General features: G+C 52.0%; 1 protein-coding gene and 2 long non-coding RNA genes across 5 annotated transcripts in view; 2 read left to right on the top strand and 1 right to left on the bottom strand.

Moving 5' to 3' along the window:
• Window positions 1-12,467, bottom strand: part of KY (kyphoscoliosis peptidase) — a 32,023-nt gene extending 19,556 nt beyond the window's left edge. The window contains exons 1-3 of one of the 2 annotated variants that reach the window (XM_051781786.1): window positions 11,906-12,467; window positions 6,073-6,122; window positions 4,847-4,900 (exon numbers count right to left, since the gene is read on the bottom strand). In XM_051781786.1, the coding sequence (XP_051637746.1) occupies window positions 4,847-4,900; window positions 6,073-6,122; window positions 11,906-11,946 (145 nt within the window). In that variant the 5' untranslated portion in view covers window positions 11,947-12,467. Of the gene's footprint in view, window positions 1-4,846; window positions 4,901-6,072; window positions 6,123-8,152; window positions 8,356-11,905 lie in introns of those variants that run through there. The other variant, XM_051781788.1, reaches the window with a different exon arrangement.
• On the top strand, window positions 1,069-8,111 carry LOC127468550 (uncharacterized). The gene is made up of 3 exons (XR_007903596.1): window positions 1,069-2,433; window positions 4,138-4,266; window positions 6,384-8,111. It is a non-coding gene; the product is annotated as an uncharacterized LOC127468550 (long non-coding RNA).
• Window positions 8,407-17,524, top strand: LOC127468546 (uncharacterized). 2 transcript variants are annotated; one of them, XR_007903592.1, is made up of 7 exons: window positions 8,407-8,568; window positions 9,941-10,048; window positions 10,550-11,950; window positions 12,781-13,149; window positions 13,242-13,355; window positions 14,183-14,405; window positions 15,530-17,524. It is a non-coding gene; the product is annotated as an uncharacterized LOC127468546 (long non-coding RNA). The 2 variants fall into 2 exon arrangements; XR_007903591.1 differs by having other exon boundaries at window positions 15,447-17,524.
• The last annotated feature ends 724 nt before the right edge of the window (window positions 17,525-18,248 follow it).

Raw genomic sequence — 18,248 nt, 5'->3', positions numbered from 1 at the left:
CCAGGGATTTCCCTGTGTGTCCTGCCTTTGCTGCTTCTCCAGATCTGCTCTTGCCCTCATTCCTCTCCAGCTCCAGAGAGGTGGTGGCTCAGTGACAACACAAAGGAAAAAGGTCTGTCTGGGGATGTTGGTAAAAGCAGGTTTTCAGGGGTGCAGCCCCGGCCATGCTGGGACCCTGAGCCAAGCTCAGTGTGGATGCTCTGGTGGCACCAGCTGAGGTTGAGCTGATGTGTTCCTTCCCTGGCAGCTCTGAGCTGGAGCCTCCACAGCCCAGCACGTAGCGGTCACTGCTCTGGGGGCTGCTGGCACTTTCCTTCCTGCCAGGCTGTAAAATTCAGTAGAGCCTCATTTTATCTCTCTTCCTGGTGAGCTGGGTGCTCCTGGCCCGGCTGCCCATGGGCTGAGCTCTGCTGCCTTCCTGTGCTGGCCTCACCTGCATCCAGCCACGTGTTCCCAGCACACTGACAGCATCTGAAAGGAGCTTCTGCTTTCCTAGAAATGCCAGTCCTCGGGGAGAAGGTGGTTGGTTTTTGAAGGCTCTTTTGCATTTTCTTTTCTTCTCTTTTATCCTCTGTTTTTTCCTTGAGAGAGGAAAGGGAATATTTCTGATGGTGTTTTTCTGTGCATGCCGTGAGGAAGACACAGGCTGTGCTCGAGGTGGGTGCTGCTGCCTCCCCTACAGCAGGGAGTCCTCCTGCTCCAAGAAGTTTCCATGGCCATGAATTTCCCATGCACAGGAACCCCCTTGCTGGCCTGAGATAAGGCAATGACCAGCAACATCTTTCCATGGGCCAGGATATTTTTGAAGATAAAATATTTGCATTTTGAGAAGGAAAAGGAGAAAGCCTGTTAATGCCATGTTGATTTTCAAATAAATGCAGCTCACTGGGCTTCCTGCAGGACTTCAAATGTTCACCTAAATCCCAGGGAGGTCAATTAATGGCTGGAGAACAAGAGCTGCTATCCAAGTGCCATGATTACATGTATTTACCACATGGCTGGCATTTCTCCAGGGGTGATGGGGGGGAGAGAGAGACAGTATGAATGTAGAGCAAGAATTAGGTTATTTGAATCCCGCTGGGTGGAAAGGAAAATTATAGGCTGTGTTCCTGGGAAAGGGTTTTAACTCTTGTGCAGGTGTTTTGCCTTTGCAACAGTCTGTAAAGGCTGTGGGTTGCAGAAGGTGTGGTGGGAAGATATCCTGCCTCCACTGTGCCAGAGAGGGGCTGCTGGACACCTTAGTCCTGCCAGGGCTGAGATTGAGGGTGTCCAAGTGCTTTTCCAAGGCTGTTGTAGATACTGGTAATGGAAAAAGTGCTAGGGCTGCCCTTCTCCTCGGAGCATGTTCTCCTGAGCTGCTCTAGCTGTCCACCTCGGGGGGATGGTTATATCCCAGTGCTGTGGGGTCTTCCCACTGTCTGGAGAGGAAGCCTGGGCACATAACTCCATTGGAGGCAACACCAAAGTCAGGTTAAGATGAACCCCCGTTAATGTACTTTGGTACTGACATCCTTGATGACCCTTTTGGGTCATCATTACTCATTGCTTAGAAACCTTTGCCTTTCATTTGGCACTTGCGGCTTCTTGGGTTGCGATGAAGAGTATCCCTGTTTCTCCCAGCCCTGCTGTCCAGGAAGGAGTTAGCAGTGTCACCTCCAAGCTGGAGAGCCTTCGTGCAGGGGCTGTTCCCTGTTGCTGCTCCTCCTCTTCTGAGCCCTTGTCCAGGGCCAGTGGTGCTGCTGCATGTGCAGGTGTGCCAGTGGCTCCTGTGCTGTTCTCCCTGCCCTTCCTGTCCAGGTCCCATCCCAGCATTAGCCTGGCATTGTTAACCATCCAGGAGGTGGGTATTTTCCCAGTACTGTCCACCCAGACCCCCAAGATGTGTCTCCTCCTCAGAACTGCTCATTCAGAGCCCATTATCACGTGTGGATATATTTGTAGTCTGGGGGTTGTTTTGTTTTTTCCCAGGCATTACTTTGCACTTGCAGACATTGAATCTCAGCTCCTTGCAAGTTAACTTCGGAATGCTGGGATGCATCCATGGTGGGTAACGCATTACAATTGCACTCTGGTGAGTTTTAATCTGCTCTCTTGACCTCCCTGCCCTTTCTTCCTCTCTCCAGCAGAGCTGCAAGACGCTGCCCTTATTCTCCTCCCGGCGTTTTCCATCCCCAGGCTGCTCAGACTGTTCACTCTGCAGTTCTGCTGTGTCAGCAGCTGTGCTTTATGATTTAAGACGGCAGCAGAACTTTCCACTGAACTATAAGCCCATGTATCCAGTTTCCTGGTATCCACACAACTGGGAGGCTAACTGATGGCTGGGGTAGCCCTGCTGGAGAGGTCAAGGATGTGTTCAGATGACAGGGAGACAATGAGGGTCGGCACAAAACCGAGTCGAATGGCGCGACCCCAGGGAGAGACTTGGCTTTGAAGGTGAGTTCCACCTCCTATGGGGAAATAACTGTCCCCAGTTGGGCAGCCTCTGGCAGAAGGTACTGCATCCCAGGTGAGATTGCTGGGGATAAAAGCCAAGCCTGATTGGCCCCTGGCTTGTGATACAGCACAGCACTCCTTCTATGAGGGAGCCTGGGGACACCCTGCCTGCACAGAGGTGCTGGAAGCAGCTGTGTGAGGAGCACGGAGCAGGGTGAGGAGTGGAGTGTGGTTCAGGGAGAGTGTCACAGCTCTGTGCTCAGAGAGAGCACTGCAAACATTTCTGCAGGTTTCTCCCACTTTCCCTTTTTTCAGTGACAAGTGACATTGCTGTGATGGCCACTGTTCTTTGTTCCTGAAGAACAAGCCTTCAGCAGCTGGAGATTCGGCAGATGCTTTGCTAAGGTTTCTTAAAAACAGAAAAGACCAACGTGGATGCCCCATGGCAGAGACCTGCAGGAGTGGCTGTGTGTCCTCAGCTACCTCAGGTCGCACTCTGGCAGGGAGGTCCTCCTTCCCTGGCAGCTGGATGGGGCTCTGCTGGGCAGGGTGCCTCTGTCCCAGCACTTGGGCTGCTGGAGGGAGGGAAGGAGAGAGGGGGCTGCTGACAGGACGTTGGCCACCAAAGGCTGCCAGGCTCTCCAGAGCTGTCCTGCCTTGTCTGTCTGGTTGACCTTCAGCCCTGCTGCTTGGCTTGGGTTTGCTGCTGGCCTTGCTGGATGAGGATCCTGGCTGGGCTGCACACGGTCATTAGACATCAATTCGTGGGTAGTCTTCAAATAACTCATCCTTTGAAGGCAATGGGGGCCAGTGCGACCCTGCAGAGGATTTAGGGATCCTTTTTCAAGGTGTCCTGGTAACCCAAATTATCCATTAGCTGTACCCTTGGGCAATGTGTTTTATGATCAACCACTTACCATAAAACTGCCCTGGGACATGAGGGTGATGTATGACACCAAGTGCATCTGAGATGGGCAGCATGGTTATAAATGGGTGAGGAGACATAGGTGAAGGAATGGGGGGGGAGTGGAAAATATGCTCTAACTGCTTACACTAGCATTAAATATGAAGGGGGTCTCTCCCCCAGAGCAGACTGGCTTTCTCCACATATCCCTCCTCTGAAATTCTGGCTCTTGTACTGTGCAAGACTGGGGGAGATTGTAGAGCTGTTCCTTCTGAGAGTCCCCCAGAATACCCAGGCAGGTTTATTTTTTCCCTGGAAGTCTATTTCTGGTTTAGTCAGGAGGGAGCCTTGCCCCTTCTAATTAAACAAGTGGCATGGCACTTCCTGGGAGATGCAGAAAGTGCTATTTTTTTGCATTTTATCAACATCTCTCTGCTGCAGAGATGAGCAAAGCCCTTCTTGGTGACCCAATAGACAAAGCACTTATCTCCTCTGCCCAGCCAACCTGGTATTCTCTGATACAATGACAAAGGTAAATGGAAAGCAAGTTTGGAAAAAATACCTGGAGCTCAGTGTGAGTTGTGGTGTTTGAAGGAAAGTGGACATGATAGGACTGAACCTCCAAACCTTCCTTCCTGAGATGCCATAAGAGCAGAGCAAAGTTCCTTAGGAACTTTGCCTGCAGGTGGACAGGCTCCCTGGCTGTGTTTACCTGGAGCCAGAGCTAAAGGACCAGAATGGTCATTTGGAGGCAAGATCATGCAACAGTTCTCACTGGAGTTATCTCTTCCTAACCCAAGGTACCAGGATGCTGTGGAAGGGGCTGGATGTTCTCCTGGTGGTCCTGGACATGTGAGCTACTGGATGAGCTGAGGACACAATGGTGGCAATGGAAGCAAGTTTGCCCACGACTTGGAGAAGCTGTAGAGGTAGCTGTCTCTTGTCTTTGAGAAGGTCTATCCATATTTGCTGCTGTGTCAGGAGCAAAGGCTGCACCTTCTGGCAGTGGGAGAAGCCCAAAACACCAAATCATTTCTGCATCGGCCAAACCTGCCAAAACCACCTTCGCCAGGTACCAATACCTTCCAAAAAACCCTGCCAAAAGTACCTTTGCCAGGTATTTTGCCACCAGCTGGGAAGAGCCGCTTGGCTGGTTCCCCAGGTCGAAGCCCCCAGGCATTTGATGTGCTGCTCCTCAGCAGCCTGGGAGTGCTTTGAGAGGAGCCAGACCCCCTCTCAGTTCCCATTGCCCTTCCAAAGGACAGTGGGAGATGAACCTGACAGCCTGTCACTCTGACATGGACACTGCACCTGGCTGGGATGAGCATCCCGGGGTTGCCATGGAGATGCCTGATGGGAATCTCTAACTTTTCATAGTCCTGACAGAATGCAAACATTATCAGCATTAAGACCTAAGCAACGTTAACAGCACTGAAATAGATCCCTTCTGCTTGAGGAGGCCAAAAAGCAGCCAGGGAAGACTCTTCCCCTCAGGAGGAATGAACTCACCTGTGGAGTTGGGCTGGTTGTCTTGTCCAGTCACTGCTCCCATCTCCACGTGAGCTGTTGGAAATAGGAGAAAACATTGTTAGACTCTTTCCTGGAGCAGCTGACCAAAAATCAACCATTATGCTTTTTGCTGTGTGTGCACAGTTGCAGGAAGCTGGGACCAAAGGGCCCTGTGGATCTGCGAGATGCACAGTGCTTTGTTTGGAGAAGGAGATCATTGTTTTGATAGAGAAATGGGAAAAAAAAGAGAAGGAAAGCACAGACAGCAGCACAGCACATCGGCCTGACTACCAGAGCCAGGCCCAAAGGGTTAAAGCAGCCCAGAAAACCTTAGGGGATCCCTCAGGATGCTCCCGAGCAGACTCCAGTAATGAATTTTCACTCCTGTATTTTCATTATCATAGTCCCATTGTCCCCCTTAGCTCTGCAGCACATTATTCCTGTCATTGAGGCAGCTGCAAGGACAGTGCTGCTCCCTCAGCTTTCCTCTTGGAAATGTGATGGGCTGAGCCTCAGGGCAGGAGTGTGCATGGGCCGTTACCCCAGGAATGATGCTCTGCTTTGCCTCTCTCTCCTGCCAGCTCCTTCAGATTACCTACAGAGTCCCAGGTTTGCCACAGTGCTCAGCAGAGCTTGGTATTTTGTTCTTTGGGAGATGAGCTGGAGGTACCATCCACCCCCCTTCCCTGCTCATCCAGCCAAGCTCACATATTGTGATTAAAGACAGGGATAGACCTACTTGGATTTGGTGCAGCTGAACTGGGTGGGAAGGAGCATCAACCACCTCGCTGCATTTTTTCTTTCTAGAAATATTTTATAACTTCATGTCACAGGCTGCCCAGTGAGGTCGATGCCCCATCCCTGGAAGTGTTCAAGGCTGAGTGGGATGGGGCTTGGAGCAACCTGATCTCATGTAAGATGTCGCTGCTCATGGCAACCCAAACCATTCTGTGATTCTATGGAAATTTATTAGTTCCCTGGAAACTGGGGAACTGGAGTGGTGGCAGTGGTAATTTGTGTATTGCACCCTGATACAACACCACTTGGAGTTTATCCCTCTTGTTTGGTAGGATCAGAGGAAGCTCTTTTATTTTTCCCAAGATCCCCCAGAAGTGGAAAAGCAGAAGGAGTAAGGCAGAGTCTTCCACAAGCCCCAGCTTGCTGTACTTGAGGTTGCATTTTTAAACACCAGTGTCACTCTAGTGCTGGTCCCACAACTGACTTACTGAGATCGTCGGCTTTATCGTCGTCTTCGCTTCCACAGCCTGGGCAGAGCCTGCAAAGAAAACAGGACTGTCAGTTCCCAGTCCCTTGAGAGACCAAGCTGCCCACCTGGAAGGGAGTAGTTCTCCCTCAAATCTGTGTTTTGCTTCTGTCACCTGGTTTAGCTCAAGGGTGCTATGGGGACATCCATGGTGACCCATGTGGCCCTTTGTCTGCCTCCTCCCTGCCCGTGGCTCAGGGCTGCGTTTGGAGCTGATGCCTTTGGGCCAAGGGTGTGTCTTGCCCTCCTGATCTGTGTCCCTTTCTGCTTTAGGACTACTCAAGCAAAAAAGACCCGACCCCTGTGATGACCCCTACGGAGCCAAGGAAGTGAGGACTGGTCCTCTTTCAGAGAGGGAAAACACTGAAGAGGCAAAGCATCTTCATCACTCTAAAAGTATTCCTTAAATAATCATCCATAACAAAGGTAAGAGAAGGTCTCCTGGGTGTTAGGTGTGAGGGCTGTGTGTGGTGCACTTGGTGTTTGGAGCTCATCTGCCTGTGATGGGTTTGCACCAGTAAAGTCTGGAGCTGTGTGGGTGCTGGTGCCAGCACAGCTCTGTCACCACGGTCCCACTGCCACAGCCGCTCCCTCCAAACGACCGTCAGCCCTTCCTGCTCGGTGACCAGATGCCAGTGGATTCACATTGCTGGGGGCAAACACAGGCTCTTTGCTCTTTCCATCAGCACTGGGTCAGATGGCAGGGCTCCCCCCCACTGAGTATTATTGTTGTTATTTATTTGTACCGTGGCAGTGCCTGGGAACATCCCCTCAGGGCTGGGAGCCTTTCGTGCTAAGGCAGGGCAGGTTGTGACATGCAGCACCAGCAGAGTGAATGCTGAGTGTCACTGCAACTACCCCACTGTCCTCATCCGTGCCAGTGTGGGGGTCACAACCAGCCATCACCCTTAATGCCTGCCTTCTTTCTGGTTCATTTGGTGCCAAAATCACAGAATCATGGAATCATTTAGATTGGAAAAGACCTCAAGTCTGACCTTTGACTGAACACCACCTTGTCAACTAGACCAGATCACTGAGTGACACGTCCAGTTGTTTCTTGAACACCTCCAGGGATGAGGACTCCACAACCACCCCACCAGCAGTGGGAACTGGCCACTCCTCAGGACCATGTTGCAGAACAGCCCGGGAGCAACACAGAGGTTTGGTGGGCAGCCGACCCTGACCAGCAGCCGGAGAGCACCTGAGAAAGCAGGGCTGTGCAAACAGGCTGCTTTGGGTACAGCAGCAGGACTCCAATTAAGCAGGAGCTGGTTCCCTGGGTTTTGCTCCTTGAGCCCTGCTGTCCCAATTAACTGGCTCCCCTTACAGTGTTTTTCAACTGTACAGAGATGAGCCAAGGACACATGAATGTAACGTGATCCAGGAAGATTCCCCGAGTGCCAGGAAGTTGGAGCGCTGCTGCCTCTGCTCTTTATGGCCGTGCTCACTGCCTGGGGCTCCTGGGAGCACAGTTTGGAGCAGAGCTGTTGGGCTCTCACGTGCTCACAGCTGTGTTAGTGCTGCAGGAGCTCCTGTTCTGATGCACCACAGAGCCCCCACTGTGCCCCTGCCACGGGAGCTCTCCTGTGGTTGCCTGGAGAAGCTATTGCTCTTGGCCAGAAAGCCCCAGTTGACTGGTGATGGTGCAAAATGCCTAATTTGGGGGGCAGAAAACACCAGGTGATATCCATGGCCAATCCCTGCCCATGGCCCCACTCCCTGCAGCCCAGCTGCAAGCCCTGGCTCCCTGCCTGTGCCCCCAGCCCATGGGGTGGTGGCCAGGCACAGGATCTGCTTCCTGCCCCTGCCATTGCCACCCCTCCCCTGCTCCTCCTGCTGCCCTGCTGTGCCCCTTCTGCCCCTTGTGCCCTTGTCCTAGGGGCAAACGGGGCAGCAGATCCTTCCTGGGAGCTCTGGGCAGCCGGAGCTGCATCAACAACGGCCACCAAGGGCAGGTCGTTGCTGGGTGATTGTGGCTTTTGAGGGTTTCCCTGCGGTGCTGTGATCCCTCTGCCAGTCAGCATTGCTCAGGGTGTCTCTACCTGCCAAATTCTGCCTACAGCTATCCCAGGCTTTTGCTCACGCAGGAGCAGGACCCTCCGTAGCAGCTGGCGATGCTGGCGCGGGGGCACCGCGATTTTTGGGACCGTTTAGTGTTAACCCCTGCCACGCCAGCAACCGCTCCGGCTCTCCCCCGGTGCCGCTGCCCTGGCCAGCCCGCAGGTGTGCAGGGGGCCCAGGTGGCCTCGGTGAGCACATCCTTTGAGGTGAGGAGCCCGGGGCTGACAGTGGCCCCGGGCCAAGCTGCCCTGACCATCTGCTCCGCTCTGTGCCAGCCCGACGGCTGCTATAACGAGCGTGCGTGCGCTGGGCGCGGGAGCCGCCGGTAACAGGAGCCGCCGGACCCCGGCGAGGAGCTGACTCTGTCTTTTCGGCTCTGCCCCGTGTATATTTATCTGTACGTACAAACACAGCCGCCGGCAGAGGTGGCTGGGTGTCCCCAGGCTGTGCCGGTCCAGCGTCCCTGTGCCTGCGGCCCCGTCCAGCCTTGGGGCTGTGGGGAGCAGCCGAGGGACTGGAGGGCACCGAGGGGGAACTTGGCGTTGCTGAATGTGGGCAGCAGGATTTGGGGGGGTTTCTGTGCCCGTTTGCTGTCCAGAAAAGGGGATGTCAGGGGTCCCTGCTGGCTTGTAGCAAAGCCAAGGGCCAGGAGCCACGAGGCACATTGGGATGGTGAGAAGGAGGGAGGAGAGCAGGAGCAGGCCCTGTCTTCTTCCTTTTGGGAGCAGCAGTGAGTGCCCCGGTCATAAATGTGACTTCTATCTAAAATATACACCTTGGGAATGCAGAAGAAAAGCAGGAAAGGGCTTTTCTCAGTGCTAAAGAGCTGCCAACAAACACCTGACTCCACATTCTGATTTGAGCCAATCAAACAAACGCAGCCCAAAGCACGTCTTTCTCTGAGCTGGGTTTGGTTTTTCAGTGGAGCGTGTTATCAAAGGCAGAAATGTGGCAAGAGGATTGAATGAGGACTCCTGGGGTATTGTGTGCCCAAGGACGTGGCACAGCACGTGGATTGGGGCATTTTCTATTATTCTAATATTCTGTCTTTGAATCTTAGCCCTCGCTCTCCTTGTAGCCTGTAAAATGCACGAGGCCACTCCTTATTCAGAAAGAGATTTTTCTTTGAGAGCCAACTTAATGCTGGTTTGGATCAGAGTGACCCTCACAGGGAGGCTCATTTCCACCAAGCTTAAAAATCTTTTAAGAATTGCCCTAAAAACAAAATGTGTCAACATTGAAAGAACTGCTTAAAAATAAATCAGAACTTATGATACCTGAGATTAAGGGACCAGAAGTGTAAATTTGGGAAGAAAAGGCTGGTGGAAGCTCCCTGCAATGTCCCCTAAACCTAACAAGGTCTTTTATTTCCATCCCAAAAGCATAACGAGAGTCAAAGAAAAAGAAACCTGAATCTAGTTGACTTAAAGGTCATGAGACTTAGCGTCGGGATATTTGAGGTCTCGTGATTTTTTAAATGTTAATACTGCAAGGGCTGCTGTGGGAGATTCACTGCCACAGTTCCCAGCTCTGACCCAGAGACTCGAGCTGTTTCTGCCCTGCTTTAGTGGAAGTTTGATGATGGAGTTACCAAGTTATCTGTAGGAAAGGTCTCTTATACAAGGCCCATAAGAAAGCACCAAACTGGAGATTTTTTTTTTTACTAATTCCTGTAACATTTCTGATGTTTTCTGATCAGCCCCCAAAGCATTTAGGTTTTGAGGATTTTGGCAGCTAAAGCCACTGTCATCTCTCGTTTTTGTCCTCAGGGGTCTCAGCACACCTTAAAGAGGTCACCTGAGCTCCTGCTTGAGTCTCGAAGAGTGAGGACTGAGATCTGAGGGTGAAGAACCTCACGAACCTGCTGCAGAGCTGAGGTTAGAGGCACATTTCTCTTTAGTACTTGATGTTCTGAGCCTGCCTCTCCTCTCCTTTTCCCAGCCCTGAGTTTTACCCTCACATCACCTGGAAGCTGTTGGTTGAAATATTTCATCCTCGGGTTATATGTAATGCTCAACAAGTGCACAGGACGGCTCTTAAAAGGTCACATTTATACAAATCTGTAATGCATGTGTATAAAATAGATCAGTTTAGAGTGAATTCTGAACTCCTGTAAAACATGGAAAGGTTTCCTTAGGGCAACCCACTTTAATGCTTGGTCAGAGGAGGCCTGGACCTCACCACCCTCACAAGGAAGAATTCCTTCCCAATATCCCACCTAACCCTGTCCCCTGGCAGTGGGAAGCCATTCCCTCTTGTCCTATCTCTCCAGGCCCTTGTCCTAAGTCCCTCTCCATCTCTCCTGGAGCCTCTTCAGGCACTGAAAGGAGCTCTAAGGTCCCCCTGGGGTCTTCCCTTCTCCAGGTGAACAGCCCCAGCTTACCCAGCCTGTCTCCAGAGCAGAGGGGCTCCAGCCTTTGGAGCATCTCTGCGGCCTCCTCTGGACTTGCTCCAGCAGCTCCATGTCCTTGTTATGTTGGAAGCCCAAGAGCTGGAGGCAACTCTGCAGGTGGGGTCTCACCAGAGTGGAATAGAGTGGCAGAATCACCCCCTCGACCTGCTGGCCTTAAGCCCTCTCCCATCTCTGCCCTTCCTGGGAATGGCTGCAGACACACCAGCCAGCCATGGAGCAGGGGGTGTGGGCTGTGCCTCCAGCTGCTCCATCATCCTGGCTCTGAGCACGGAGGTGACACTTCTCCCCAGCAGCAGATCCCCCCCTCAGCAACTCTTCTCGGGGGCTGCTTGCCCTGACCAGGGATGGGGATTTTCCCAGCCGGAGTTCCTCGGGGTACAAGATAAGGAGGTGAACTGCAGTTGTAGTGCCAGCTGAGGGGCTGTGATTCACCTGGCTGACGGCACCCCAGGGCTGGTTACACCCCGGGGCTGTGTGCTGCCTGATGGACTTCCTTCTGGGAAAAGCTACTCAGTCACTCAGCTGCTGAGAAGCAAATCCTGATGATTCAGTGTTGCTGTGTATGACTTAGATGAGGTGAATCCTTGTTCTGCACTTAAATCCAGAGGGGCAGGTGCTCAGCTGCTGAATCACATCTGCCCGTGAGCAGCTCAATCCCCGCAGGGCAGGAGAGCTGTGGTATTTACACCGTGGTTTACAAACCCTTAATGCCTCCGTGCAGCCTCTGGGGTGATTGCCCACATTATGCTCAGTGCCTGCCAGTCCCTTCCCAATGCAAACACCTAATTAATTCCCGTGCTTTTAAGGAAATGAAGCCATACAGAAATATGCCACCGGTAACAAATTATGTGGTACCAGTGCCACCGATTAATGCTGCAGGAAATAATACTCTATTTCAGATGCTGAATGGTTTTTTTTTTTTTGTTTTAAATTAATTTGCCATCATACAATAAATCACAGAATGAATCATAAAATGGTTTGGGTTGGAAAGGACCTCAAAGATCACCCAGTTCCAATCCCCCTGCCATAGGCAGGGACAAAAATACCATCCTGCCTGGAAGTTGCTAAATTAACATGCAGACATTGTCCAAAGGGCTAGAAGGGAATTTTATTTTTTCCCCTCTTATTTTCATTATCTGAGAGCAGATAAGTGTATAAGTCTGCAGTACCATGGATGGCTGTCCCAGTGTTCCCAGCCTCCAGTACACCTCCCATCCCAGTGCTCCCATCTTGCCTCTCCAGGAAGCTGATGGATACTGCAGGATTTCTAAAAACCAGCAGCTGCCAAGACACCATCAGTCCCTCCTGGAATTGTGATTACCTCCTTGCCCAGGTGATGCAGAAGCTTCGGATGTTTCCCATGCAGGTGAGGATGTTAGCAAGACCTTCTGGGGCTCTGTCAGACCGGCCACAGCTTCGCTTTCCGTGGGGTAGATGGGAAAAGTTGTGGGGAAAGGTGGAAGTGAGTGGAGTTTATAGTCCCACCAGGGCTGATCTTTGCACCTGCCAACTCCAGTAACAGTTCCATTTACGGGAGCTCATAAAGGAGATCTCTCTACCTGGCCAGGTGTGGTACCGAGCAGTGGCTGGGGGGTGGTTTTGATGGGATGCCCGTGTGTGAGTGCACAGGGAAATGCCAACAACAAGCAGGTGCCATGGAGCACAGAGAGGCAATAAGGAAACGAGCTGGGGCAAGTTCCCTGCTCCTTACTGGCTGCCTGGAAGGGTGCAGGAAGTGAAAGCAAAAGAGAAAGCAGGACTGGAAAGCAGGTGTGGTGGGTGGTGGCACCTGCAGTTGTGCAGGAGGAGGTGTTTACCAACATGGGCTATGACTGCCTCGAAAGGTCTCTCAGTTTATCACCCAAGTGCTCTGTGCAAACACTCTAGAAAACACTCCAGGAACAGTGATTAGATTAAGCCCCAAATGAATCTCACTGTTATCAGGCCCCAGAGTTGGGAGGTAACATCAGTTTAGCAGGGCTGGTGTGCAAAGATCAGCTTAAAAATAGCCAGGCTATCATTGTCAATATTTTTATTTATTTATGTAGTTTTCAGAAGCTTTCTAAGTGTCTGCTTAAGAAAAAGCAGCATCCTGAGACATTTCCCACTCCCCCTGGGTTGCAGGGTGACTCTGATTGGTGCCTGGTGCTGGGCACTGGGTGAGGAGCTGAGTGGCTCCTGGCATCCTTCTTGTAGGGCCATCAGAGATGATCTCAGGACATCAGCCAGGGAAGACCATCAATGCCAGGGGCAAATGAGGCTGAGAACAGAGACTGTTGGGTGTCCAGCTAATCATCAGGAGGGGAGAGCTGGCTGGGTACAATGGTTCTTCAGCAGGGGTTCCTGGTTCCACAGCTCCAGGTGGTGTGGGCAGGGCTGCAGCTGAGGGCAGGTTACATCCCCAGACACTGGGCACATCAGCACGTTCTGCTGGTTCAAATGCAGAAGAGCTCAGTTGAGAAGATGTGAAATGAAGCCTGTTACTGGTCTAAGCCCAGCTCTGAAGATGAAAGTAACCACTTCTACAAGTTTAAAACCGGTGCCATGTAGCAGCTTGGTGAGTCTGTAAGTAGCACTTCCCCCTCTCCCCAGTCTTAATGCTCTGTCCTGCTAAGACATAGAGTTAGTTAAAAAGAGATTTTCTTCAAATCCCACAGACTCTCACCCAGAAGGACACTGGGTGTATTCCTGGTGGGCTCTCAGCAGCTGGGACGTCTGGAAGGAGCAGCACAGCAGCATCGAGATGCTTCACCTGCCACCCAAACCCCACTGTAGGTAGTGAGAAATGAATTTGATAGTGTGGAAAATCTGGGCATTATTGAGAAGTTTAGTCAGTCTCCAACTGGATTAATTCACTGCTGGTAGTTGGAAAAATTCATAAAGTGCAGATCTGAATCAATCTTGCTGATTTTCCGTAAAGCATGAACATTATCTATGGCAAACTGCTGGAATAGCAGCTCAGGCTCGGACCAGCAAGAGGCTTTGTGTGCTGGGATGCTGCACCCTGGAGCCTGCTGGGGAGGGGCTGGGAGGGGTGTCCTGGCTTCCAGCCCCTCCACCAAGGCTGGCTTGGTGTTCAGCTGGGTCCCCTCATCACCAGCCGTCGTGTCCCTGCCCTCGTGACAGTGTCTTTCTTTTCCAAGTGGAGCAGCACTGTGGGTGTTACTTGCTGTACGTTATAGCCTGGTGGCTTTGCCACACTGTCCTGACCATGGAGCTGGACATTTAAATCCCCAGCATCCCAAATATCACCTTCAGGATGCAGCTTTCAGAAAATAAAGCCCGATGAGTTGAGCTCTGGTTCCGTGACTGCAGTGAGCACAGTGAAAATCTATTAAACGCATTTCTAGGGAATAATTTCCTGGCTTGTACTGCACTGATCACAGATGAGGTTTGAATTTGGGCTAGAGATATAAAAAATGCACCAATTAAGCTGGTTTTTTTTGCACCTGGCAAGAGGTGAGTGTGTGAAAGTTAAAGTGGCCTTGGCTCGTGTGGAGCGGGGTTATCTGTGCTGGCCATAAATCGAACCGGGACGGCTTAATTGCTCCTTCACAGTAAATAAAGCTCTGACTGAGATGTCTGCTCTCTAATACAGGGGGGATCTCCCGGGCTGTGGAGGATGATAGCTAGCTGGAGAAATCCATTCCGGGGCTCTTTGGGATCGATAAGCAGTTAAGGGAGCGGCGGGAAGATGACATTGCCTGTCTTTGTGCGCACACACCGCAGAGGGGCCGGGCCGTTAAAGGGCAGCGCTCGGGCTCGGAGCCATCGGCTTTAGAATGTGGTGGTTCCTGCTAGAATTTTGGACACTTGGTGAGGTAAGAGCAGCCTGTGCATCACAGTGAATGGTTGGGGACCATCACCCGCCCTCATGCTGGGCCAGTGCCTGAAGTCAAGGTGATGGGCTGAGCCACCAGGTTCAGTAATGCTGTGAGGGCTCTGTGGCTCGGAGGGCTTCCAGGGCCAGCCCAGCTTGCAGGTGGCCAGCCCAGCTTGCAGGTGGCCAGCCCAGGGCTGCCTCACTCGGGCTGCAGCAAATCCACTGTCACGGTGGAGGGAGCTCAGGGGCTCAGAGCTGGTTTTAGCTGAAGGCTCCCAAGACGTGCTGTGGGGAGGTAGTGGCTCCATCCAGCTTTCTGCAGAAGGTCCCTTCCACTCATGACCATACTGCTGGTGGGTGGTCTGCGCTCTCAGCTTTTTTCTGTGCTGTTTCCCCCAACCCTGGAGATGTTGGACCCTGCCATCGACTACGGGAAACGTAAATGGCAGTGTCTGGCTCATCCCTAATGATTTACCTGGAAATGCTGTTGTGCAGAAGGGAGATGAATTGCCACTTAGCTTCTAGCTCCTGCCCTCCTGCCTTTTAAAAGGGAAATATTGCAGCTGCTTTCTAGCCCCACTACTCCTCACCTGGCTTGTGTTTAATTATTAATTCTTCCCTGCCAGGGAAGAGCCAGTGGGACTGCAACAGCAGCTGGACCATGCTGCTGCCCCTCCAGCCCCAAACCCACTGAGATTGAGAACAGACCAGGAAAAACCGAATTGTGAAGCAAACACTGTAGTGATTCTGCTTAGTGATATGTGGGGTTCCACCTGGCATTGCTCCCCTTAGGCACACACACCTTCCTCACTCCGGTAATGCAGGATGCTGGAATCTGTGGGTGAGACCAAACTCCCACCAGCCTCAGGAAGAGTTAGAAAACCCTTCTATCCTCTGAACTAAGTCTTTTTGGAAAGAGGAAAGTTCTTGCTGATGGTTTTGGAGCAGATGCACCCAGTGGCACAGTTTACCAGCAAACATTTGGGAAGGTCTAGGGTCAAGTCACGGTGTAAAACGTGATATATTACATTTCTTTTAGTGACCATGTGAAAAAATGGCCCAGCTCACAATCACTTTGGCAGGACAGAGGGATGTGAGGCTCACCAGAGCTGTTATTTCCAGTGGCTGATCTGCTTGGCCTTGTTTAATCCATCGTCCTTGAGCCAATCTGCTGAAGTGGCACTGAGTGCACCCCGATGCAAAGCACAGGCTCACAAAGCTGGGGCTGGACGAGGCATCTGGTGCACCAAGGCACCACCACCTTCTGCCTCAAGGTTTTCCAGCAGGTAGGTGTGTGACCCAGTCTCAGTAATGCTAATTCTAATGAATTTTTTTTTAGGGGAAGGTGGGGTAAGCCCTTGCAAAGTACTTGTAGATCTGTGCTGTTCAAGCTGAACAAGCTTAATGGCAGAGTTGGAAACACGAGTCAGGACTTGGCTGTTTTTGTGGTGGTTTTTTTTTTGTTTGTTTTTATGTTTTTTGTTGTTGTTATTTTTTTTTCTGAAGTGATATTGTATGGTTTTGAGCAAGTGGTGCCACGGTTCTCCAAAAAATGTGGAAGTGGGGAGCAACCTACAAAGTGTAGGAGCAGAAATTCCCTCAGACATCCCCCCTACTCTGACCTGGCTAAAACGAACCAACAGGTTCTAAAATTGTGGGGTAGGGAGTGGGGGTGGATGAAAATGTGCTTTGTTTCCCCAAGGAGGCTGACTGCAAAACCTGCCTTGGAAAAAGAAAGTACACGCTTTGCCCTTTGCCACAGGGAATGTTTTCCCTCTTGTGGTATCCATTAAAATGAAACTTTAACTGTTTAAAATGATCCTGCCCTTACCTCTGTGGCCTTATTTAGATCTAGACACATCCCGTCCTCCCTCCCTGCCCGTGCCAGCCCTGTCACAGCGTTATGGAGTGCTGGGATGTTGCACATGTACAGGTGGTGCTTCCAAAAGCATCCGTGTGGATGGACACTTGGATCCAGGCTGTCAACGAGGACAGCATTGTCCATCCCATGGGAGCATCGGGCTACATTCCCTAGAATATAACCCCTTCCCAGCATCATCCTCCATCACCCTCCTGCCAAAATCCCTTCTTTGCCCTCATTCCTCCTCTTCTGTGGCTTCAGCATTATGTTGTTGGTTTTTTTTTTTCCCCAGAAAAAACAAATCCCTGAGCTTGGCAGCATTGCATGGACACGTGAGCTGGGGGAGGGATGGCAGCTTTCTCCCTGCCCTTGGCCGCACCATCAAAGCGCTGTGGGCACTGAAAAGCCTGGGCAGGGGTCTTGCTGAGCTCTGCAGCTGTGCAGGAATTGCTCTCCAAATTCGAGATGTTCTCTGTATTTATTTTTCCGTCTGGGTCCGTTTGCTGACAGCCAACAACCCGTGGCTTCGGGCAGCCAGTGCCTGCGCTACATATTTTTGTTCATCCGTCCCTCCCTGCCAAGAGCTGGAGTCAGACAACTGGCTCCGGCTGGTGCCAGCTCTGGTTGCTCACACAGGGATTAGCACGTAAACTGCTTTGGTCCCCCTGTGGAGGCCGAGTGTGGCCTTCTCTCTTACCCTCCCGCTGCAGTTGCCTCTGTGAAAGATGTCTCTGACTTTGCTCTTGACTTTCTGCAAGAGGTTGTTGTAAGAAAAGGATTTTTCCTGGTTTTTTTTAGGGTGTCTCTGCACCCTGGGTAATGTGGGAGAGCATGAGTGCCTCGTGGTCCACCGTGTCTCAGGCTGCTCCCATGCTCGACCCTTGGGCTGGACACCAAGAGGGATTAAGGGGAAGTGTTGGACCTGGGGATCTCCAGAAAACTAAGAAGTAATCTCCTAGTGCTGGGAGACTAAAACAAACCCTCCCTGAGATGGTGGGCACGACTGGATTTCTCACTTACAAGCGAAGCTGTTGTGGTTTCTCTGTGCTCACAGCCCTTGCCCAGGACTCCACAAACAGAAATAAAATCAGCCAAAAAAATACAAGAGGCCTTGAGATGAGAACTGGGCAAATGATGAAGGAAGACAGTAAAACCAATGTAGAGATCTTGGGCCACCTCATCAAATAGCAGGAGCTGGAGTGGGGGTATTGATTTCAGCAGAGCTGTGCCAGTTTATGCAAGTTAGGGCTCTGACCTAAGTATTTCACCGTAATAAAGATATCCAGATGCTGGAAAACTTCCAGGGAAACTGTCTCCTTGGATCAGGTTGGTTATTGATGTGTATGCATATCGATACATACACATTAACACCGTGTGGGGCTGTAAAATCCCACATTTAAGGCACCTTACGGCTCGACTTCAACTGTGCCAGGTGGTTACCTGTGCAACCTGCCAGAGTGAGGTGTTGTCCTTGGCAGGACCAAACGTTATTCCTGTTCTCCGGTGCACAGGGAAACTCGATCCTTGCTCTTCCCGTCACTCCGGAGCGTGACCGGGAGGTGGCAGGGGGGGTGGGACGCTGGGTTTCTGCGAACCCGCTGGCGCGAGGGGGGTCGGCGGGGCGGGAGCGGGGCCGCGGGGCCGGGGAATGTGCAGACTCAGTCCTGTCCTTGGAAAAGCCAGGGGGGAGTGCTGCTGGCGAGGAGGGGGCTCCTTTCGGGGTCCCCGGGCTGTAACCCTGCCCTCCCTGCTGGATCTCATTGCAGGGAGTGGTGCTGGGCAAAGCCTGCCCGCGGCTCGCTGGGGATCCCAGTGCGGAGTTCGGACAGACTGGTTTGTGCTGGTCCTGCCTGGTGGGACAGCAGATGCTGTGCCCTTCACCTGACTGCCACCTCAGGGCACCCCAGGAGGTGCTCTTGTGCGTTCAGGACCTGGGGACCTGCCTGCAAGTCCCAGGTCTGTCCTCTGAACCTGAGCTCA

The sequence above is a fragment of the Manacus candei genome, unplaced genomic scaffold, assembly GCF_025592945.1.
Source record: "Manacus candei isolate 608988 ecotype Guabito, Panama unplaced genomic scaffold, ASM2559294v1 h1tg000015l, whole genome shotgun sequence".
NCBI classification, from domain to species: Eukaryota; Metazoa; Chordata; class Aves; order Passeriformes; family Pipridae; genus Manacus; species Manacus candei.
The sequence above is the reverse complement of the archived record's forward strand: the minus strand, read 5'-3'. Positions and strand labels throughout refer to the sequence as shown.